The 25759-nt window shown below is 43.0% G+C and overlaps 1 protein-coding gene across 1 annotated transcript in view; it reads left to right on the top strand.

Moving 5' to 3' along the window:
* The window catches only part of LOC124787764 (Werner syndrome ATP-dependent helicase-like), a 247402-nt gene extending 223452 nt beyond the window's left edge, over window positions 1–23950 (top strand). Inside the window, exons 14-17 of the mRNA XM_047254645.1 lie at window positions 745–886; window positions 2612–2810; window positions 8131–8273; window positions 23150–23950. Of these exons, the coding sequence (XP_047110601.1) occupies window positions 745–886; window positions 2612–2810; window positions 8131–8273; window positions 23150–23901 (1236 nt within the window). The 3' untranslated portion in view covers window positions 23902–23950. The remainder of the gene's footprint in view (window positions 1–744; window positions 887–2611; window positions 2811–8130; window positions 8274–23149) is intronic.
* The last annotated feature ends 1809 nt before the right edge of the window (window positions 23951–25759 follow it).

The raw sequence follows: 25759 nt of genomic DNA, 5'->3' as shown, positions 1-25759 counted from the left end.
AATCAAAGCTGGACATCAGTTACTTTTGGTCAGCAATACACTATGTTAATGTTTCAAAGTCTATTACGGAAATACTGCATTCAATGAACTGTCACTTTAGTATTGCTTGAGATCAGTGACCTGCACATAAAGCCACTCCCTCTTTCCTTATTAGTACGCCTTTAGTAATGTTACACTAACTTGTACCAGACGAGATGCTTACAGCCATCTTACTTTTTATATGATTTGCACTATTTACTCAAATTTTATTCTCAAAGTGGCTCTTCAGTTATCTGTTGGTATATGATCTTTTACTTTTAAATACAATTTCATTGTGTTTCAAGGCTATTCTGTTGAAAAAAATTGTTTGATTGCTCATCCAGGCAAGAGTGATTATTGGTGTAAATATGGGAAGTGGAAATTGTTATTTATCTATATTTTTATGTTAATCTTGAATGCTTGAATGATTGTAGTTATTAATTATTTTAAATATTTTCATTTGTTTGTGTTAATTTTTTAAATTTAATTTATTTCATTTTTGTATGTCACCTTAATGTCGTTTATATGCATTTATTGTAATGAATACATAGTTGAAACCTTTTTCCAGAATGGGACTCAAACACCATTTTTCTGCTTATTTTGAGCAGCTGTCTTAAACTGTAAGCTATTTGATCCTGTATTCAAGCCGGTCACTGATATTCCCACCTATATCATTGCACCTTCATTGAATTCATTTCATCATTGTAACTATTGTGTTTTGAACAGGGTCTTTTGCATCGTGAGCTGCTGTCACTACGAAATTATCTGGCTTACGAAAATGGTTGTGCACCATACATGATTGCAAGTAACCTGATGCTGCTCAATGTTGCCAGAGTCCGACCTAGCTCTACAGCTCAGTTATCACGGGGTAAGCAATCAAAAAGTGTGAGTTGTTTTATTGTGTTGGCACAGAAAAGAGTGCAGGACTGTGTCTTGCTTTAAGGTGTGTGTGTGTGTGTGTGTGTGTGTGTGTGTGTGTGTGTGTGTGTGTGTGTGTAGTACTAATGCTAAATACTATTATAATACTTTTAGCACCCTTCAAGTTATCAAAAGCTAGCCCTACAAAAACTTTCTCATTCGATGCATGTTGCTCTTGTGGTGCACACTGTAAATATGGGGGTCGTCCACAAAGTAAGTTCCGTTTCTTTTTCTATCCATGGCAGTGCTACAATCACAGTTCTGGGCATGTGCAGCAGTTACTCTGACTCAAGGAGAAGACATGTATGACATTTTCAGATCGCTGCTGCCAACGTGTGCTTTGTAGTGCTTCTTTATGATGTCAGCCATAATTGAAAATGCCGCTGCATGTGAAATCAGATCTGCAATTCGTTTTCTAAATGCAAAGAAAGTTAAACCAAAGGAAATTCATTGGCAAATCTGCAAGGTTTACAGACAAAATGCAATGAGTGATTCAATGGTTAGAAGACAGGTCAGACCGATCAGTGAAAGACATGATCAAGTGCACAGTGAAGAATGAAGTGGACGCCCGTCTGGGGTTACTGATGAACTGGTTCACACAATTGAAGAGAAGATTAGGCACAACCATAAGTTTACACCTAGTGCCCTTGCTATGGAAGTTCTGCAGATCTCACGATCACTAATTCGTGAAATTATCACTGAAAAACTCAAATTTCGAAAACTTTGCCCACGTTGGGTACCCAAAATTCTTACTGAACAACATTAAAAACAATGGATGGGCAATGCACTTCAGTCTTTGACACGCTACAGTGAAGAAGGCGATGGTTTCCTTCCTCAGATAGTCATGAGGGATGAAACTGCAATCAGTGGAATGTAGGCACATTTCATCCCCAATGAAGGTTAAGCCTCAGCAAATCTTGACACCTCGAAAAGTCATGTGCACCTGTTTTTGGGACAAAAAAGGCATTTTGCTGATTGATTTCTTACCACATGGCTAAACAATCAATGCACATGATTACTGCGAGCCCATTAAGAAATTGCGCCATGCAGCACAGAACAAGCACCGAGGATTACAATCAAAAGGTTTTGTTTTTCTCCATGATAATGCCCAACCTCACATAGCGAATGTGATCAAACAACTCTTATTTGAAATTCACTGGAACAGATTTAATCATCCTCCGTACAGCCCAGACCTCGCTCCTAGCAATTTTCATCTTTTCTTAGACCTAAAATCAGACCTTGGTGGTCAACACTTCAACGATGATGATGAGCTGAAAGAACATGTTACCACATGGTTGAATACACAGGCAGCAATCGTCTATGAAGAAGGCATACAAAAACTTGTGCTACGCTATGGCAAGTGTCTACAAAATTTCGGAAGCTATGTAGAAAAGTAGTTTAACAGTTGTAGATTTTTGTACAATAAATATTTTCCTGTATCTGTACACATTTGTTTTATATAACCAAATGGAACTTACTGTGTGGACATACCTCGTATTTAAATCTCTCAGTGAAAATATGCAAAATAGTAAAATTATCCAGGAATCTAAATAACTAGCCACAGAAATTATTTGACTTTCCGTGAATGAATGAATGAGTGAATGAATTTTAGTTGTTTTTCTGTTAGGAATCTGTGAGAAGATATTTTGTTTTAATAACAGATTTTCCTTTTCAGTGGAAGGTTTCACAGGAGCTAAAGTAGAGAAATTTGGTCCAGCTATTGTTCTGAAGGTAACAAAATTTTGCCAACAGCATGGTGTCCCTCAAGATATTGTGACAACTCAAGATCTTATTGAAAAAATTTCACAGACTGCAAATGTAACGTACAGTCTGTTTCGTCAGGGAAAAAGTCCTGATCGTATAGCATCAGAGAGGTTTGTGTTGCAGCTTATTTGTTAGTAACATCAATACTTTCAGGTAATTTAGTATTTCAATGATGTGATGTTATCAGGAGAAATCTTTTCATGTAAAGTTACTACCATTGCCATTACACATTGTCTCAATGAAATTATAGCACTATACTTAAGAAGTAACAAAAGTGATGACTGGAGGGGCGTGGTTGTAGTAGTAGTAGTAGTAGTAGTAGTAGTAGTAGTAGTAGTTTTATTCATCTGCAGACACTTTTAAAGGGTATTGGACATTTCTTAGTATTATTGTTTGATAAAAAACAAACAAAAGAAATCTTAATTGACATATATGGGCATCTGCGTACTTACAAATCTGCTTAAACAAGAATGGCACAGGTAGTTGGCCATGGCAATATAGCAGGAACCATTCTGGTTCCAAGTAAGAATGACCAGATGGAATTCGAGTCTCTATCCTGTTGAATATAAGGCAAGTCCATCTAAATAGCACAACCTCATTCAGTGTATCTCTAGTGTGCTATACTGTTTTGCACAGAAGTTGTTTACTAACATGAAAAAATAGTGCTACACTGTTCATTTGTCATTGCCGATCACTGTACACGCATTACTTTATTACACAGCATTGTGCACACTGTCAGGTAGCATCAGACCAGTGCAGAAGTAGTCATTTCCACCCCTTCTTTTGGCATGCTCCCTTATTGTCGTGCACTTGCTATAGCTCTCTGTTGACAAAAATATGAAGTCTTCATGTAAATAGTACATTTGCTTCAACAGCCACCCACCAGTTTTTTGATCCAACAATACTTTAGCAGCTATAATGTATTGTTGATCATCGGCAAGCTATATTGTCGGTATCTGTGCAAGTCAATCTCTGTGTCACTATGTAAAGTGTGTCAGCAGTGGTTGTATGCTTGGTAACATTTTGTTATCATGCAGAGTGAGTGGTGGCTAAAATGCCACTAAGATAACAGTGTGCACTTACTGTCATGTGTTGAGGGAGAAGCTTGTCATTGGTGGCTATGAAAGAAGGGAACTCAGAGGTTGATGGAACTGACCATCTTGTAGTTATCAGTTTGCCGGTTCTGCAGTGTAAGAGACTTTGCTTGCATTCTCAATTTACTCCTCTTGTTGAAATGATGATGATGGCTGACCTGTCAAATGTCCTGACAGTTCATGACATCATTGCATATTTCTCAATGTTTCTCATTCAGTGTTAGTTTAGGCCCTGTTGGAAATGCTGTTACACATACTCATTTAAATCTGTGCTATTACAATATCATATTAAGTCATCTTCTTCAAAACTGGCTCCACAGCCATCAAACGCTGATTAATTAATTTAGGTGTGAAGGAGACCACTTACCAAATAGCAGAAGGGCCAAGTCATCGAGAGGCACACACCAAAGAGAATGAAAACTTTGCGAGCTTTTGGAAGAGCGAGTGGCCCCCCCCCCCCCCCCCCCCCCACACACACACACACACACACACACACACACTCTGCTTATTGTAACGCAAACAAAATCATTTAAGCAAACATTCTTCTTCCGGCACTGCATATACAAACCCAACAGGAAAAAACCCAAATATGCGGTACCCTCTGTCGTGCCCTTCAGAATGGTTTCTAGATGTATTTGTAGACAAAAAATATCACAGTTCGGCAGATGGTGTTAGTGGTACCTGGCAGACACAGCAAGATGGAGAAGTTGAGAAAACATGTGGAAAATGGTAGAAAGACATTTCATTATGAATACACTCTATGAATTAGTCTCAGAAGTTTTGTGGAGGAGAATTAAATTTCAGTGTCCTGTCAGTGATGAGGCCTATAGAGACAGAGCACATGCTCAGATTGTATATGAGGCACACACCAAAGAGTCTACCAAAATTAATGGCCACTGCCAAACTGGGCCCAAGAATACAAGTTGACCACCTGGCAGCACAATATGCTGCTGTTCAAGCTCAATGGCTGCTTCACAACCTGGACTACTTAGGTGAGAGTTAGTCTTGCAACACATCCGTTGCTCCTGTAATTCTTCTGACTTCAATCTCTGCTAACTCATTGCCCCCATACCCACCAGCCAACCATTTCCCCTTCTTCTGTCCTGTCATCTTCCTGATGCATTGCATCTCACCAGCTCTGATACGTAAGTGTGACATGCTTAGCCTGTCACCTGCCACTTCTCCTTCCCTCATTGTTAGCCTGCATACCATCTGCTTCCAGCTGAGCCTTTCGCTGCGTGTCACAAACCTCTTCTCCTGCTTCCTGCCTCTTTCTCCCTCAACCCAGCCCATCTGATACAACTCTCATCCCAGTCCACCTGCTGAACTGTATGTTCAGACACCAAAATGTAGTTACACATGTGTCTGTGAGTACACCATCTCATCAAAAGAATTATTCTGAAAGCTAGCAAAGTTTTCATTCTCTTTTGTGTGTGCCTCTCAACAATTTAATGTTTCTGTTATTTGGTGAGTGGTCGCCTTTACTCCTATATTATTTACGTTTTGCCAGAACTTTTCTTATTTTGTAAGTACTGATTAACAAAAGACATGTTTTCATTGAGGCTGTAACTTTATGTATCTCCACATGGAAACTGATATTGACATGCAGTTATCAGGCAAGTTACACTAAGGAGCACAAATGTTCTACAGTAGCCGTCTATATGTTGCAACATGTCCTGGCATGCTTTCCACTACTTTATCTTTTCATTTATATTCTGCAAACAGTCGATGTATCACCACTTACATGCATATGCTTGATAATGATCATGAGGTTGAAACTAGCCAATAACAAAAGTATAACATGAAGTTTCAGCCTCAGTAGAAGGAAACTGCTTTGTGTCATGTCGGAGTTGAATACTTTTATGGTCAGTAACCCCTGGTATCAAAGAAGATAAAGTGATTCAGAATACTAGTGAAACACTATATTTCAAAGAGGAGGTAACATTTCATATTTTAGTGTAAATAAAGTAGTCCAAGTTTAATGTTTCATCTACTTCTATTCTATGCTCTTTTTGCTCTCTTTTTATGTGCCTGAAAATTCATACAAAAGAAGTTTTTATTTGTTCATTTACTTTTATCAAGTTCCATGGAACTGTGCAAGGCAAATGTAATCAGTTGTGAAATAAATCACTGTGTTATTCAGGGAATGATGCTAATTTAAAAAAATAAAAAACAACAAGTACACACCCTTAACTAATGAACTGCTTAAACAGAGTGGTGCCATGAGAAATCCTTTCAACTTTCAAAATGAAACCTGAAGAATAGTGCAAGCCTTCTGTGAAACAGTTATGAAGGGTGTTAAAATGTAAATAGTTTTTAAGTTGAAGTTTTACTGAGTGACTGCTTCAATTCCATTTTGGTGAGTGAATAGGTGGCTCTGTGGCTGTGATTAGTAATTAAATTTGGGAGCAATAGGATCTAAATCACCTTCCAAAAGCTAAGGTTTAGATTTCCCGCATTTCCATAAATTACTCAAGGCAACTGGTTTATTCTGAAAAGGCTATTCCCGATTTCATTCTTGATCCTTCAGAGACTAATGCACGGAGTTTTCCTGTATTTGTCCTGCAATTTATTACCATTTTTCACACTTTCTCTGACTGTCATAATTTTGCTGTGTACCACAATCTCCTGGGCTGTAACATCTTTTGTCTAGAACTACATCTATCCTCTGGAAACCACTGTGAAGTGCATGGCAGAGGGTGCTTACATTTGCACTGCATATTAGCATTTCTCCCTGTTTCATTTGCTTATGAAATGCAGGAAGAAGAACAATAGCTTAAATACTTTTGTATGCAGTACAATAAGCCGAATATTCTCTTCACACTCCGTATGGAAGAGTACATAGAGAGATCTCATATATACCTATTTTCCTCACCGAGTACTATTTCTCTAAACTTTGTAAGTAGGGTTTCACACGATAGTTGACGTCTTATCTTCAAGCATCTGCCAGTTCAGGTATATTCCAGCCTTTCCAAGACACTGTCTCCTTGGTCAGACAACTTGTGTCACCCATTTTCATAACATTAAGTATCTCCTGTTAGTGCTATTTGGTATATGTACCACACATTTGAGCAGTGTTCTTGGATAGATTCCATGAGTGAATGTTTCATAAGCAGTCTCCTTGTAAACAGATCCCTTTTCCCAGTATTCTACCAATGAAAATGTTTTGTCTTTGCACGGGATAAAGATAGGACAAAAGTTTTGATTGTAAACATTTATTCAATATATTGCCTACATAATGGCAAGACACCTCTCCCCATACCTGAAAAGATATGAAACTTAATTGTGCCACCAGATGTTGTGTCTGAAATTAAAAATAATGGAACAAGTAAAGGTAACAACTCACTGTATAGCTGAAGTTTCAAGTGATCAATGGGCACACAAACTACAAGGAAAAAGTTACTAAGCTTTAGACATAATCATTCTTGAGAGATAACTAGTGCAACAACCACATATGCACACAGCTATATTTTACTGACATTGCATTTAATCTGGAACTGGGGTGAGTGGTTGTATCAGGTGCAGTGGACAGGGGGATAAAGGATGTGGGGAGGACTGGTGGAAAGGGTGGCTGTCAGTTGGGAGAGGGGGCAGTGACCACCTAGGATAGGGATGTAGAACCATTGAGCCCACTCTGGTGCAAGTGTTGGGGGCTTTGTGCGTCACTCAGTGGCGTGGAGGAGAGGACTGGGAGGGGAAGATGGAACAGAGGAAGTGGGAGACTGTGGAGAGGACAGTGTGCGTGCCGGATGAGCGAAGCCAGGTCATGAAGCAGGGGCTAGGAGAGGCTTAAGCCAGCAGGATTACAGGGTTGAAGGATATGTTGCAAAGACAAGGGTATCATGTAGATTGTGTGTGTGATGTAATATGACTTTTAAAGGAGTGGAAAGGATTGTGGTAAGATGTTCCTCATTTCCAGGCACATTAATTATTAGTTGAGGCCATGTTGTTCCAGTGTGTGTGTGTGTGTGTGTGTGTGTGTGTGTGTGCGTGTGTGTGTGTGTGTGTGTGTGTGTGTGTGTTTATTTTCATTTTCTATTTGCTCTGAAGAAGGTTTCATTCGAAAGCTACCAGTAGTCTGTCTTGTTTGTGTATGCTTGTTGATGATTTGACATCTCACCTACACCATGCGTTGCTACCTCCAGTTACATATGTACATAGTTATTGAACAACATTTAAAAATTTATGTTGTCATTTAAGTGTAACTGTGCATGCTGATATACAATAGGTGTTCATGTGTCTAGAGCAGATATTTTGCATTATCAGAATCATTACTAACAAGTATGCAGCATTCTGTTTTCTGTTTCTATGCTTTAATTTACATTTGTTTGAACAGGCAAATCCAGCTATCAACAGTAATCAGTCATCTTGCAGAGGCAATTCGCTCAGGCTTGCCTGTGGACCATAAACAACTTGGTGTTAATGACGACATGCTAGAAATGGTGCTTAATGTTGTTCGGTCTCCTGCATTAGGTTCAGGTGAGCAGTTGCTCTAAAGACAAGTGATGTATTAAGGATCCCCCACCCTCTCCCCCCCCCCCCCTCTCCCTTTCCCTGTCCCTTTCCCTCTCCCTGTTTCATAATAATAAGTTATCTGATATTATAACTAAGCTTAAGGGCATGTTGTAGTCATTTTTTGAAAATAAATCACATGGTTAATGAAATACAGTGATACAGGAGCACAATAAACAACAGATGTTTTACAGTACAAGTCACTGCAGAATACCTTCCTTCTTTAGTAGTTGATGAGAAAGTAAGTTAATTAATTATCTTCTTTCTCAATCCAATTAGTGTCTGCTGAGAGCAATGCTGCAGTGAAAGGAGAAAGTGATCTGTTCTCTCTTGCAGCCCTGTCATCCACATTCATGCCTCACAGTTGACATATTAATTAACCTCTTTTGTTGCACTGAATTAATTTCATAGAAGTGTAGAGCTTAATAATGAAATATGCAGCTCGATTTCCATTCTGAGCATTCGTGATGCAGTAAGTTAAATAACTAATCAGTCTCAGTGTACTTTTAAGTGCCCTTCATGTTGTTGTTTTTGTATCTTCACTCATTAACTTTGAAATAATAAACCCTCAACAAATTAACTTGAAACTCAAAAATAATTCTTTCTGATATTTACTTTGTGGCATTTTTGAACCCTTGAATTTCTGCTAATATAGCTATGCTTTTTATTTTGATTTTATGTTGTCATGTTGCTAAAGAGAATTGTCAGTCTGTAGTGAAAAATGATGTATTTGTGTTTGGAAACCAGATGGGGATAGTGAAATAAGTTTTAGCAGGTATTCCCTTAGGCACTCTCAGTATAATTCTACATTAACTAATCCAGTTAAAGAGTTGTTTGTGTTGTTATTTGTCAGAGAAATTAGGTGAACTAAGATTTTGACTGATTAGTGAGTTTGGAGTGGACCAGTTAATCAGAATGGCTCTTTCAGCAGATACACTTTTGGAAATTTTCTCTGATAGACTGCCCTTTGACAAGACATTAACTGTGACTTTTTGACTTATAGACACCAGCAACTGTGACTGTTTGACTTATAGATACTAGCTGTCAGTCGTTTCTCTACAAATCGTGTCATTGTAATCAATATTACATACATGTGTTGTACACATGGTCAATAATACAGTCTGCACTTTGATAAATATTTTAATTTTAGAATTGCTACTTACCATAAAGAAGACACATCGGATTGCAGACAGGCACAATCAAAACACACTTACACCCAAATTTAACCATGCTGAACTTTTCAAAATCCTACTCCTCTTCTCCTGATCCCTGCAATGGAAGCACTTGTTTGCCACCAGTCCTTCCAACCAAAACCACCCTAATTCCAATATTGAACACTGTCTCTTCCAGTTGGTACCACCATCCACTCATGATCCTCCCACTCCCCCTCCCACATAACCATCCGCTGATCACATTCCAGGAATGCCTTACCTCCAACTTTGCCTCACCATCCTTTCCCACATCCCTTTCTCAGAACTCCAACCTTTGAGTAGAAGAAAGAACAACCATACACAACTTCAAAACAAATCCTGACCTAATCATCCTAACTGCAGACAAAGGTTCCATCACTGTTCTTATGAACCATAGTGACTACCTGGCAGAAGGCCTCTGCCAATTATCTGACTCCTCCACCTATAAACTCTGTCAAGTGATCCAGTCCCAGAAGTTCAACAAAAACTCCAATCCTTGCTTGTAGCCTTAGGCCTTTCCCAGAATATCTCCCCTGAATCCATTTCCCTCATGAGCCCCATGGTACCCCACATACCTACCTTCTACATGCTCCCCAAAATCCATGAACCCAACAACCCTGGATGTCCGATTGTGGTTGGTTATTGTGCCCCCATTGAAAGAATTTCAGTCCTCATTGACCAACACCTCCAAACACTTACCTATAACCTAGCCTTGCATGTCAAAGACATGAACCACTTCCTTCACCAACTCTCAGCCATCCCCATCCCTTTACCTCCTGAATCCCTACTCATCACTGTTGACACCACCTCCCTATACACCAACATCCCTCAGGCCCATGTTCTTACTGCTATTGAACACTACCTTTCCCAGTGTCCTTCAGACTCCAAACCCTCTACCTTATTCCTCATACATCTATTAATTTTATCCTAACCCCCAACCTCTTTTCATTTGAAGGGAAGATATATAAACAAATCCACCACACAGCCATGGGCACCCACATGGCATCCTCCTATACCAACCTTTTTATGGGCCATCTAGAGGAGACCTTCCTAGCCTCCCAAAACCCCAAACCCCTAGTCTGTTTTAGTTTCATTGATGATATCTTCATGATCTGGACCCAAGGCCAAGACACCCTATCTTCATTCCTTCTCACAACATCAACATATTCTCTCCCATCCACTTCAAGAAGTCCTCCTCAACCCAGTGTGCCACCTTTATAGATGTTTACCTCCTCCTACTTGATGACTCCATCCACACCCCTGTCAGCATTAAACCCACCAGCCACCAACAGTATCTGCATTTTGACAGCTGTCATCCTATTCACACCTAAAAATCCCTCCCATGTGGCCTGGCTGCCCAGGGATGGCGTATCTGCAGTGACAAAAACCCCCTTGCTTAGTATGTTGAGGTTCTCACCAAAGCCTTCCCAGACAGGCACTATCCCCCAGATCTAGTCCACAAACAGATCTCTCACACCACCAATCCATCCACTACCTCCAAGAACCAGCCACAAAGGAGTGTCCCCTTCATCACCCAGTATCACTCCAGACTGGAACAACTGAACCACATCCTATGCCAGGGCTTTGATTACCTATCATTATCCCCTGAAGTGAGGGACATACTACCCACCCCTCCTAAAGTGGTGTTCCATCACCTGTGCAACCTCCACAACACCCTAATCCATCCCTATGCCACTCCCAATCCCAATTCCTTGCCACAAGGCTCATATCCCTGTGGAAGACCCAGGTGCAAAACCTGCCCAATCTACTTACCCAGCACTTCCGATTCCAGTCCTGTCACAGATTTATCCTATCCCATCAGGGGTTGGGCCACCTGTGAAAACTACCAGGTCGTTACCAGCTCTGCTGCATCATTTGACAGCATTTTATATTGGTATGACTACCAACCAGCTGTCCACCAGGATGAGTAGCTACCGCCAAACCATGGCCAACAACAAAATAGACCACCCCGTGGCACAATATGCAGCTGAAGATAACACATTTGATTTCATTGCATGCATCACTACCCAAGGCATCTGGATCCTTCCATCCACCCAGCTTTTCTGAACTGCGAAGGTGGGAGTTATGCTTACAACACATTCACTGCTCCCGTAACTATTCTGGTGTCAACAAACGGTAACATACTGTCCCTACACACTCCACCCAACAATTTGCATTCCCTCTATCCTATTGTCTCCTCCCCATTCTCATCACCCACCCTGTTTATTTGCAGCCCTCTGCCAATGCATCAGCCTGTCTCTCCCCCCTCCTCTCCCTTTTTCCTGACCTTCCTGCCCCACAACCTCCTGTCACTGCGCCTTTTGGCAATCTGGTCCCTGCACACCCTGCCAGACAGCATTTGTCTCTCTCCCCACCCATACACTACTATCCATTTCCCTTCCCTGTCCCCTCCAGATTGCTGCTTGCATCCCACGTGATAGTTGCATTCCGGCACGAGATGTTGGAGTTGGTGGTTGTGTGTGCTTATATAAGCATCTTTTAATTGTTCCTTTCTGCAACTTGACATGTCTTCTTTATGGTAAGTAGCAATATGTTTTTTTCCTACATTGTTGATATTCCTACCTGAAGTTTCCATTGTTTAATTTTAGAATTGTTGCACTAGTTGGGGTTTTAACCTTTTTTATTTACACCTGTAAAATCTCTATAAAACCGAAATTTCATATCTTTAGTACAATAGAAATAGCACAGATTTACTAATAGCTACCCTTAAAAGATATTCACAATTGCTGTTTTGTTGGAGTGATAGGTGAAAGGAAAAGTTGGTTACTAGGAATTATCTTGCAACTTCATAGTTACATGACCTGCTATGACCTTTCTAGTACAGCCATAATAACATGTTATTCCCAACTGATAGTTGATGGAAGTGCTTTTCTTACCATCTTCCACATATTTATAAAGCAAAAGGTATTAACTACTTTACATTATGAACAAAAACATTCACTCATGTATGACCAAGTAACAAACACACTGTGTTTGCATTCAGTAAGCAAAGATAAAAAGTAAGATATAAATAAAAATGGTGTAAAGGTTCTGCACAACTTTTTTAAAGTGAAAACCACACAAATCAGCGGCGCCATATCTTACTTATCATAACCTAAACATGGTCACTCATTTCTATCCAAGACAATTGTAATGATGGGATAAATTCCTTTATGTTCCAGATAAAACAGGAAGAAAGGAAAGTGATGGAATGGCTAACCCATCTCATGACATTTGAAGCTTGTTTTAACAATGATTAAATAATAATCTGTGCAAAATTCTACCAGGTGGCTTCTGGTTTCAATTGCTGCCCCCCCCCCCCCCCTCCATGTTCTAGTAGCATTTTTCTTCCTTTTCTTACAATCAAATTCTTACTGCTATGGTGAATGTTGACTTCTGTGGTTATGACAATAGATTCACTATGCTGTTCATAGTAGTTCATTCACATTCTTATTTTCTTGTTGATTATTAGAGATATTCCTGTGATAGCCTTGTTAAGTTTTCAGCTGAAAACCTTTTACTCACCTGACCACAATCCCATTCTTCCTGCCTCCTCACTTGACTAATTCCCAGTATCCTCAAATTCAGCCTATCCATTTCTCTCTTCAAGTTCTCAAACCTCCCAAGACATAAAAGGGTCTTAACATTTCATGCTCCAGCGTGTACAATGCCAGATTTGTTTTTCCTAATGACAACAGCCTCCGTAGTGGTCTCCACTTGGAGATCCGAAATAAGGGACTGTTTCACCTCCAGAATGTTTTTCTCAAGAATATATCATCATACAGTCAATGATATAGTTGTTTGTCCTTAGAAACGACTGTCATTCTATTTCCCTCTTGACTTTAGCCATTCTACAGTACCAACACAGCAAGACCCTAGTTGTTAATATTGCAAGGTTAGATCAGTCTAGTCACCCAGAGTCTATTGCACCTACAATTACTGAAAAGGCGGCTGCTTCATCTTGAGGACCATCTGTTGGTATGGCATCGCCACAGAAACACCCCTGCCCCTCCCCCAATGTGGTGGTATCTACGGTACGGCTACCTCTATCATTAAGGAATGCAAGGTACACCACCATGGCTTGTAGGTGGGAAAATATATTACTGATAAAAATTTTGCATGTTATTAATCTAAAATAGAACTTACATCACAACTAAAAGCAGCAGCACCATAGATTCTAAAATAATTTACTTGTAAGTAAACATAATTTCTTTTGCATTGGTGGAACAGTTATTAGAGCCTCACTCATTAGAAATGGAATATTTCACCTCACCACCTAGAGGAGGCTTTGAGTCGCAGACAGGCACATTGAAAAGTCTCTTTAAATTAAGTATTCAAACAAAATCCTTCTTCTGAAATAAAAACACACACATTCGCAACTTGTACACACATAGCAACTGTCTTCATGCACTGGAGCCTGACTAAAATTGTGTATGATGTATGCAGCAATCTGCTGAGGTGGGTGTTGGGGATAAGGAGGAGGCATTGGAAAGAGAAGAGGACTGATAACAACGTTTGGCTGAGGGAAGATGATGTGCTACATGGGAGAGCATGCAGGGATATGGTTAGGACAGAATAGGGCTGCTAGGTGGAATGTCAGGAGGCTGTGCTAGGAGGATTTGGGAAATGGAGAGGGGAGAAATAAAAAGGGGAAAAAATCCAAGCAAGTGTATTTGTGGGATAGAAGACTTGTTTAGTGCCAAAGTAGTTGCAGGGAAGGGTATAGGTGGGTCAAGGACAGGGTTTGGCAAAGGTTGAGGTCAGTGAGGCTATGGGAACAAAGGACATGTTTTAGGGAGAGTTCCCACACGCGCAATTCATAAAAGCTTGTGTTTATATAAGAATCCAGGTGGTGCAGGCTGTGAAGCAGTCATTAAAGAGAAGTTAATTGTGTTGGGCAGTATCTTCTGCGACTAGAAGGTCCAGCTGTCTGATGGTCACAGTTTGGTGGTAGCCATTCAGGTGGCCATACATCTTGTTATGTCTCTTGTCCACAGTGGTTACAGATTAGTTTGTAGATCACATGATAGCTTTCAGAGGTGGCCTACCATTGATGTAACAGGTGAAGCATGACACAACTGTAGTAGGTGGTAGTGGGAGGATGTATGGGACAGGTCTTGCATCTGATCTGTTGCAGGGATATGAGCCTTGAGGCAAGAGGGTTGGAAGCAGGGATGGACAAGGTTATTGCTTAGGTTCAGTGGGCAGTGGAGTTCCAATGTGGGATAGGGAGGATAGTAGGGAGGATATTCCTCATTCCAGAGCATGACAAGAGGTAACCAGAACACGGGCAAAGAATATGATTTAGTTGCTCCATGAGTCATGAGAGAGGTTTTCTATTCTGACTGGATAGTGGGTCTGTGGGAGGTAGTAGGTGACTGAAATAACAAGGTAAGGGAGATCTGTGTCTGAACGAGGTTGGAATGGTAATTTCAGTCTGTGAAGGCCTCAGTGAGACCCTTGGCATATTTTGAGAGGTACTGCTTGTCACTACAGATGTGACGACCACCAGTGGCTAGGCTATATGAAAGGACTTCTTGGTAGGGAATGGGTGGCAGCAGCTGAAGTCGAGGTCTTGTTGGTAACTGGTAGGTTTGATGTGGACAGAGATACTGATGTAGCCACCTTCAGGTGAAGGTCAATGTCGAGAAAGGTAGCTTGTTTAGTTGAGGAGGACCAGGTGAAGTGACTGGAGCAGAAAGTGTTGAGGTTTAGGTCCTGTCTTCTACATGGTTCCTAAATTCTGTAAACCCAATCACCCATGATGCCCCATTGAGGCCAGTTAATGTGCTCCTGCAACCTACCCACTTACATGAAAAGACACAAACCATTTTCTGCACCAGCTCTTCACAGTTTCCATTCCTGTACCCCCTGGCAGCCTACTCATCATTGTCAGTGCCACCTCCCTGATTCTAACACTCCCAGAGCCTGTGGCCATACTGCTGTTGAACACTAGCTTCCCCATGCCCCCCTGACTCCAGACCCCAACCTCCTTCCTGGTCACTGTGACCAACTATCCTCACCCACAATTACTTCTCCTTTGCAGGCTTCACATACAAACACGTCCGTGATATAGCAGTGGGCACCCGGCGTGGCACCACCCTATGCAAATCTATTCATGCTCCATCTAGAGGAACCCACGTTAACCACCCAGAATCCAAAACCCCTCATCTGGTCCAGATTCATTTATGACATTTTCATGATGTACACCAAGGTTGAGGACGCCCAATCTGCATTCCTGCAGGACCTCATCACCTTCTGAACCCAACAAGTCACCTACTTTGACCGCCATCTCGAGGATGACTAAATCAGTATCTCCATCCACATCAAACCTACCAACCATTATAAATACCACCACTTTGACAGCTGCCACCCATTCCATAACAAGAAGTCTGTTCCATAGAGCCTAGCCACCTGTGGTCATTGCATCTGTAGTGATGAGCAGTTGCTGTCCAAATATGCTAAGGGCTTCATCGAAACTACCCTCCCGAACTTGCACAGAAATAGATCTCCTGTGCCTTATCTCTCCAGTCACCTACTATCTCGCACATTCCCACCACCTGGCCATAAAGGAGCACTTCTCTCGTAACTCAGTACCACACAGAACCCTGCGGGCCTATGGGTTAGAATAGGGCCAAGGTATTCCTGCCTATCGTAAGAGGCGACTAAAAGGAGTCTCTCACCTTTCGGCCTTTATATGATGGTCCCCTGTAGGGTTTAACTCCACCTTTCTAAATTTTCCCAAAGAGCGAGCCAATTGGGTAAGGGCACCTTACATGGTGAATCATGTCCATCGTGCATTGAGATCTTTAGCCCACTTTCTTGTTGTGGCACTGCAGTCCCGCTCATCCTCCATCTAGTGATTGAGGACACCTTGCTGGGTGCATTTTCCTCCACCCACTATGCAGTGCCGTTTTCTGTGCTGACGAGGACCACAGAATTCTTTGCAACTCATATCCAGCGCGGTAGCCAGTCCGTTGTGGTGGGGCCGCCGAGTACCTTGTTGGTTATAGCCTCCTGACAACACAGGGATCACTCTGCTGATGCCTGCACCGTTAACTCCCCATGCATGCCAAGGAGTAGATGCCCATCATCTTGGGGCGTTGGGACTCCCGGCAATTGCCATCCTGCCAGGTGGCCTTTGCTGCGGCTGGGTGGCGTCCGTGGGAGGGTCCATGATCGGAGTGGGTGGCATCAGTGTGGATGACGCACAATGAAGCGTAGCACGTCAACACTTGTTGGTGATCAAACACCAACAGTTTATAAGTGTTCCAAGTCTCAGTACAATGCAAGAAAGTATGACCCTAAATCATTCCCCTCCCTGGCCACACCATGGGAGGGAACGCCTTGTACCTCGTGTATGAGAACTGATGGGGCTCCATTGTTTCGATGAAGCCACAGTTGAGCATTTAGAGGACAAGTTTGGGAGGTGGAGGGCTTGTCCAAAATGCGATCTGGGTCAGTCTTGATAAAAACAGCATCCTCTGCCCTGTCATGGACTTCAGTCGCTTCTAACAAGTTGGGGGATGTTTCTGTTGCCATCACGCCAATTTAGAGCAGTGATGTGTTAATTTCATGTAGTGCATCCATCGGAGTCCGAGGGATAATTAGGTTGCCACCGGTGCCTTCATCTTGGCCTTCAAGTGTGACACCTTACCCGAGACGATCAAGGTGATGGTCTGCCGCTGTGATGTGGTGCTTTAAGAGCTGGAAGTTCGGCCATATGTCTTCCCGCTGTACTTCCAGCATCACATGTCGAGATTGTGGACATCCATCAAATCCCAATAATCCATGTGCCCCGCCGCCCATCTGTGTCAACTGCGGAGAGAATAATTCACCTGGCTCGCCAGACTGCAGGATTTTACAGAAAGAGAGGAAAATCATGGAATACAAGACCCTGGACCGACTGACCTACACTGAGGCTAAGAGAAAATATGAGCACCTACATCCTGTGGCTTTGACTTCCTCATATGCCACTGCTATGAGAACAGTTGTAGCCTCATCAGTTCCGCGAATTCCAGTTGGCCCTCAGAGCCAGAAGGCTACACCTGCCCCCTTGATGGCGGGGGGTGGCGGGCTCTTCCTCCCCCCCCCCCCCCCCCCTGGTGCTCCCGCACCACCTACCTTGGGAGCACTGCCCCACCCCCAACCATCGGGGGCAACAGTCCCCACTTCTCAGCTGGAGAAGCATAAGTCTTCTTCAGCTCCTCTCGGCAGGAAGCGGTCCCTTGGGTCACTCCCTTCCCAGGTTTCTGCTAATGGGAAAGATGACGTCTGCCAGTGGCTGAAGTGCCTAAAAGCAGCCTGTCGTAGGGCTTCATGATCATCCCCAGTTCCGGAGACTGAATCGGTGAAACCCTCACAGCCAGAAAGAGCCAAGGAGCAGCAAGAAAAGTCCAAAAAGAAGACCCCTAAGATATAGGAAATTGCGGTGGCACCCACACCATTGCTACCTACAGGCTCTGCGTCTGGGGATAAGGTGGAGATTCAGGCGTCCACTGAGGACCTAGATCTTGCCGGACCCTCAGACACAATGGATATAGACTGCTCAGGCAATAAGTCGGTGGCAGCAGGTGACCCTGAGGCGTAAACTGCCTCTTTGAATGTTCCATGCCTTCCCAGTCTCACGATGATGTCATCCTCCAGTGGAATTGCGGCTTTCCACCACCTGACTGAGCTACGGCAACTTTTAAGCTTCACACCTGCTTTCTGCATTGCCCTCCAGGAAACTTGGTTCCCAGCAATGCGGACCCCTGCCCTCCGTGGCTGTAAGTGATATTACAGGAACCGTAGCAACTATAATCGAGTGTCAGGTGGAGTTTGCGTTTATGTCCTAAACTCAGTCTGTAGTGAAACAGTGCACCTTCAAACCCCTCTTGAAGCTGTGGCTGTCAGAATAAGGACAACACAGGATATAACTGTCTGCAATGTATATCTTCCTCCAGATGGTGCAGTACCCCTGAATGTATTAGCTGCACTGATTGATCAACTCCCTAAACCTTTCCTACTTCTGGGAGATTTTAACGCCCATAACCACTTGTGGTGTGGCACCATGCTTACTGGCTGAGGTAGAGATGTCAAAACTTTACTGTCTCAGTTCGACCTCTGCCTCTGAAATACTGGGGCCGCCACACATTTCAGTGTGGCTCATGGTAGTTAATCGGCCATTGATTTATCCATTTGCAGCCCAGGACTTCTCCCATCTATCCATTGGAGAGCACATGACAACCTATGTGGTAGTGACCACTTCCCCATCTTCCTGTCACTGCCCGGGTGTCAGGCCCACGGACGCCTGTCCAGATGGGCTTTAAAAAAGGCAGACTAGGAAACTTTCATCTTTGTGGTCACTGTTGACTCTCTCCCACACGGTAACATCAGTGTGATGGTTGAGCAGGTGACTACAACAATCGTTACTGCAGCGGAAGATGTGACCCCTCGATCTTTAGGGTGCCCCTGGTGAAAGGCAGTCCCTTGGTGGCCGCCGGAAGTCCCTGAGACATTTAAGGAGCATTGGCGAGCTCTACAGCGGCATAAGCGCACCCTTCCCTGGAGCGCCTTATAGCCTTTAAATGTCTCCGTGTCCACGTTCGCCAGCTTATCAAAAGACGGAAGCAGGAGTGTTGGGAGAGATACGTCTTGACCATTGGGTGTCATACGACACCTTCCCAAGTCTGGACAAAGACCAGACACCTTTTTGGGCACCATACGCCAACAGGAGTCCCTGGCATTAACATCAGTGGTGTGTTATCTACCGTCACAAACACGATTTCTGAACACTTGGCTCGAGCACTATGCTCGAGCCTCTGCATCGGAGGACTAACCCTATAACGCCCCATTTACAGAGAGGGAGCTCCTCAGTACTCTTGCACATTGCCTCAACACACCTCCTGGGCCAGATTGGATTTCCACAGTCAGATGATTAAGCATCTCTCATCTGACTACAAGCAACATCTCTCCATCATCTCCAACCGGATCTGGTGCGATGGCGCCTTTCCATCGCAATGGTGGGAGAGTACCATCATTCTGGTGCTTAAACCTGGTAAAAACCCGCTTGATGTGGATAGCTATCGGCCCATCAGCCTCACCAACGTTCCTTGTAAGCTGCTGGAATGTATGGTGTGTCGGCAGTTGAGTTGGGTCCTGGAGTCATGTGGCCTACTGGCTCCATGTCAGGGCGGCTTCTGCCAGGGTCGCCCTACCACTGATAATCTTGCGTCCCTCGAGCCTGCCATCTGAATACCCTTTTCCAGACACCAACATCTTGTTGCTGTCTTTTATGATTTACGAAAAGCATATGACACCGCCTGGCGACATCATATCCTTTCCACATAATACGAGAGGGGTCTCTGAGGCCCATTCCCGATTTTTATCCACAATTTCTTGTCGCTTCGTACTTCCCATGTCCAAGTTGGTGCCGCCCATAGTTCCCCCCATATCCAAGAGAATGGGGTCCTACAGGGCTCCGTATTGAGTGTATCTCTGTTTTTAGTGGCCATTAATGGTCTAGCAGCAGCTGTAGGGCCATCCGTCTCACCTTCTCTGTAAGCAGACGACTTCTGCATTTCGTACTGCTCCACCAGTACTGGTGTTGCTGAGCGGCACCTACAGGGAACCATCCACAAGGCGCAGTCATGGGCTCTAGCCCATTGTTTCCAGATTTAGATGACAAAGTCGTGTGTTATGGACTTCTGTCGGCGTTGTACCATTCATCCGGAACTAGAATTTTACCTTAATGACGATCCATCATTGTAGTGGAGACATATTGATTCTTAGGACTGGTTTTCAGTCCAATTGACTTGACTTCCTCACCTCCGCCAGCTTAAGCAGTATTGCTGGCAGCACCTCAATGCCCTCTGCTGCCTGGCCAACACCAACTGGGCTGCAGATCACTCTATGGTGCTGCAGCTCTACAGAGCTCTTGTTCAGTCCTACCTTGACTATGGGAGTGTGGTTTATGGTTCGGCGGTACCCTCAGCGTTGCGTGTACTCGACCCAGTGCACCACTGGCATTCACCTAGCGATAGGAGCTTTTAGGACGAGTCTAGTGACCAGCGTCCTGGTGGAGGCCGGAGTCCCTCTATTTCAGGTTACGAGTGTACAATTGCTCTACAGTTACATCGCAAATGTTTGTGGTTCTCCTGCACATCTGAATTACCGTCTTCTTTTTCTGCCCACGGAGGTTCATCTCCCTCATCAGTGGCCCAGGTCAGGGCGTACAATTGCAGTTCGTGTGCAATCCCTTCTCTCCGAACTGGAGTCCTTGCCTTTACCACCTATACTTGAGGTTCATTCACGAACACCTCCATGGTATACACCTAGGCCGCGGCTTTGCCTGAACCTTTCACATGGCCCTAAGAACTCAGTTAACCTGTGACTCTCCACTATCACTTCCTCTTTATTCTCGACATGTACCAGGGCCATGAAGTGGTTTACACCGATGGCTCGATGGCCAATTGTCAGGTTGGCTTCGCCTATGTTCCTATGTTCGTGGAGGACATATAGAACGGCACTCCTTGCCAGATGGCTGCAGTGTTTTCACTGCAGAGTTGGCGACCATATCTCCTGCTCTTGAGCAAATCTGCTCATGCCCAGGCAAGGCATTTCTCCTGTGTACTGACTCCTTGAGCAGCCCACAACCCATCGACCAGTGCTACCCTCATCATCCTTTGGTAGTGACCATCCAGGAGTCCATCTATGCCCTGGAACAGTCCAGTTGCTCAGTGGTGTTTGTCTGGACCACAGGTCACGTCAGAATCCCAGGCAACGGACTTGCCGACAGGCTGGCCAAACAGGCTACATGGAAATCACTTATGGAGATCGGCTCCTCTGAAACTGACCTGTGTTCAGTATTATGCCACAAGGTTTTGCGGCTTTAGGAGATGGAATGGCATAACTTCAGTACGCACAACAAGCTGCGTGCCATTAAGGAAACTACGATTTTGTGGAAGAACTCCGTGCGTGCCTCTCATAGGGACTCTGTGGTTCTCTGTCAGCTCCGCATTGGCCATACGTGGCTGACACATGGTTACATCCCCCATTGCGAGGACCCACCTCAGTGTCGCTGTGGCTCACGAATGACAGTCGTCCATCTCTTGCTGGACTGCCCAATTTTAGCCACTCTGCAGTGGACTTTTAACTTTCTCACTCTAGTGCTTTCAGGGTGGAGGTTTTAATGTGTTGCAGAGTGGCTGGCTTTTCCTTTTTATCCTCTTGGTCAGTCAGCCATGGTAACCTGCCTTCTTGTTTTAACCTCTTCTACCTGTTTCTTGTGTCTTTGTGCTGCCCTTCAGTCGTTGTTGTAGTTTTTCCTTTCATTCTGTTTTGTGTTGTAAGTCTCATTGTCTTATTCTAACCCTTGTGGCATTGTTTCCTTTGGAACAAGGGACCGATGACCTCATAGTTTGGTCCCTTCCGTCCTCTTTTAAACCAACCAACCACACAGGACGGGAGCAACAGAATCGCATTCACCACCAGGATTTCAGCTATCGTTTATCTTGCCCTAAAGTGAGGAATATCCTTCCCACTAACCACATCACCTCTCCCACAGTCGTATTTCATTGCCCACCAAACCTTAGCAATATCGTTATCGATTTCTATCCTATCCCTGCTTCCAACCTCTTGGCTCATGACTCATATCCCTGCAATACACCTAGATGCAAGATATGATCATAAATCCTCCCACTACCTCCTTCTCTGGTACTGTCCCAGGTATCTAATACCTCATCAAATGCAGGGCTACATGTGAAAGCAGTCATGTGATCTACAAATTAAGGTGAAGCCACTGTCCACTTCCTACATGGGCATGATGACTAACAAGTTGTCTGTCCACATGAATAGCCACCGACAACCTGTGGCCAAGAGACAGTTGGGCTATCCAGTTGCTGAACATGCTGCCCAGCACAATTTGCTTCACTTTAATGACTGCTTCACAACCTGCACAATCTGGATTCTTTCCAGCAACACCAGCTTTTCTGAAGTACACAGGTGTGACCTCTCCCTACAACATACTCTCCAATCCCATGAGCTCCCTGGCCTCAACCTTCACTAGCCCTGTCCTTCACCTAAATAGCTGCTTCCCTTCTCCCACTGTTGCATTACACACACCTTCTATCCCATCAATGCACCCATCAGTCTTTCCCGTTTTTATATTTCCCTCCTCTCCTCTCCTCTCCTCTCATCTCTTTTTCTCTTCAGCACATCTCAGCCTCGTCCCTCAGCACAGCTTTCTGAACAGTGCACCTAGCAGCCACATCCACTTCCCCACCCCATGCCACCTCCTTACCCCCTCCCCCCCCATCCACCCACCTACACACACACACACATACACACACACACACACACACACACACCAGAAGATGGCTGCTCATGTCAGATACAGTCAGAGTTGGGCTCCAGCATCGTGAAATAGTGGCTGTGTGTGTGTGAGTGAGTGAGAATGTGTTTTCTATCTTGGAGGAAGGACTTTGTCCGAAACCTTATTTATTTTAGTCATTTCATTGAGCCTATCTGCGACTAAGTGCCTCGTCTATATGGCAAGCATCTATTTGTCCTTTCTATATCATTGTTATTTTATCCTGGACTTTCCATGTTTTGAATATTTACCTCAGTATTTTTTGTTTAAGATTGTATTAATATGTTTACTCTGCCCTGCAGATATATCAAGACTCCGTCCAATCAAAGAAAATTGTCCAACTGAAATTTCTTGGGAACACCTGAAAATAGCTGTTGCTGTTTTGACCCAAAAATATGGAACTACAAAAGGTGGCAGCTTTCTTATGATGTTGGAAGAATTTAAACGGACCGCAGACATACAGTACGAGCATCAGGTTAAAAAGTTTCAGGTTTCGCCTCCACATGATGAGGATGATGGCAAATGGTTTTGTGCAAAGCCATCAGCATCGCAGGATTCCAGTGGATGGGAAGATGGTGATGAACTACTTTTTGATGTTGATGATTTAGAACATTTAGAAAAAGTTGAAAAACTATCATGCAAATCAGGAAGCGCATTTGAAGTGACATTTAAAGGTTATTCTCCTCAACATGAAATTTCTACTGCTGCAGATAGTGGTAGCTTCAATGATGGTGGCATAAAACATAAGGGTGCAAGGCATGAAGAAATGTGTGAAAATGAAAGTGACAGCTACAACAAAGACAGGATTATTACTGTAGACGAAAATGAGTGTCCAAAGGAAAGTGAAATAAATGCAATAGAACAGTCATCTGTAACAAGTGACAATCCTCCTAACAGCAGTCAAAGTAACCAGAAGTCAAGTGAACATCAGGAACTTCGTAACAGTGAAAGCACAGTGCAGGGCACCAAGAAACGTGTTCCTGATTGGCTTTCGCAAGAGATGAAACAAGAAGTCAAGACGAAAATGAAAAAATCCTCATTATTTAAACTATAATTATTTATTTAGTGAAATAGTTCAGGCAACAATTATATATTTTTTAATTGTTCATTGTATTTTTGTATACAATTAAATTTTTTAATCATCTTTAATTTTTTTTTGCTTGTGATTCCTAAAGTTCATTAGGTACCTTCGAATAGTTCTTACGTCTCTGTTTTGAATGTTTCTCATTGCTGTTGAATAAGTGCTTATATTTTTTGTGTTGGTAACATTCTGATATCATGGTCGTAATTTCGCTATAATTCTGAGAGAAACTAATTCTACTACAAAAAGCTGGGAATGTCATATGTTACTGAAGCAGATACTTGACTCCTTTTAATACAAATCACTGTGTGATTTTGCTTTGAAGAACTGCTGCTTCTGAAGTGACCCTGTAGAGGTAACTGGCGTAGAGGATGGAGTTGTGTTTGTTGCTTGGTAGGTGAAACCTCCAGTACTGTCACTAATCTTGAGATACTTTGCTATTGCCCTTGATTTTATGGGCGGTAGTTTTAGGTTGCTTAATTGTGAGTCAACAAGTATGTTAGAATTTCTAATGGAGCTGTGATCTTGTTTGCCCAAAGGTGTTTCTTTTTAATTAATTCTCTAATAATGTTGAAAGCATTGTAACACACACATTTTTTGGTCTGTCAGCATTGATTTTTTAAAAGACTAATTTCATACAGCATTATGCTTTGAATAAACAGTGGTTATTTGTTATCAAAGCCTATCAATTTTACATTAAAATGATTTCAGTTCAGGCATTTTTCAGTGATGACTTGTCATATGTTTAAGGTTGCACACAGTGACCTACGTGGCATAGAATGGTCCCAGGCATCAGTAATGGTAAGCCTAGCAAAGTTGGCAGAGTTTCTTGGATCGAGAGCCATTGAACGTTGTAGAGTAACCTCGGACATGGCTTGGGAAAGTGTGTGGGACTCTTGTTGTATGTTAATGATGTGGCAGAAAATTTAATAACTTCAGACTTTTTGCAAATGATACAATTATCTAAAATCAACTGATAGTTGAAAAAGGCATATGAATATTCAGCCAGGCCCTCGTAACATTTCTACGTAGTGTAAAGGTTCACATCTTGCTTTAAATATTCAGAAATGCCAAATTGTGCATTTTAAAAAACACACAAACATATGACTTAACAATATCAGTGAGTCACATTTGTAATCAGTCAACTCATATAAATATATGAGTATAACAATTCATGGGTGTAGGAAATGGAATCATCGTTTAGGCTCAGTCGTAGGTAAAGTAGGTGGCAGAGCCATGATACATTGGTTGGATAATGGGGAAATGCAATTAATCTACAAAGAAGATTGCTTACAGAAACCTCTTGTGTGCTCTCTTCCAATTTTGCTGTGATTTGTAGGGTCTATACTAACTAGGTCTGTTGTTGTTGTGGTCTTCAGTCCTGAGACTGGTTTGATGCAGCTCCCCTTGCTACTCTATCCTGTGCAAGCTTCTTCATCTCCCAGTATCTACTGCAACCTACATCCTTCTGAATCTGCTTAGTGTATTCATCTCTTGGTCTCTCTCTATGATATTTACCCTCCACACTGCCCTCCAATACTAAATTGTTGATCCCTTGATGCTTCTAGGTCTAACAGGGGGATATTCAATATATGCAAAAGGAGAGCAACACAGTTGGATGCAATTTTGTTTGACTAATGAGAGAGTGCCTCAGAGATATCGAAAATCCTGAAGTGACAGACACATGTAAATAGGTGCCAACTGTACCACAAAAGCTTACTTGCCAAGTTTCAGGAATCGTTATTGAGGGATATAGGAATATGTTACAGTTTCCAATTTATCACTCTTACAGAGCAGCTTTGTAGAAGTTCGAAATATAGCACGTACTTCA

The sequence above is a fragment of the Schistocerca piceifrons genome, chromosome 3, assembly GCF_021461385.2.
Source record: "Schistocerca piceifrons isolate TAMUIC-IGC-003096 chromosome 3, iqSchPice1.1, whole genome shotgun sequence".
Lineage (NCBI taxonomy): Eukaryota > Metazoa > Arthropoda > Insecta > Orthoptera > Acrididae > Schistocerca > Schistocerca piceifrons.
This window is presented reverse-complemented; position numbering and strand designations above follow the sequence as displayed.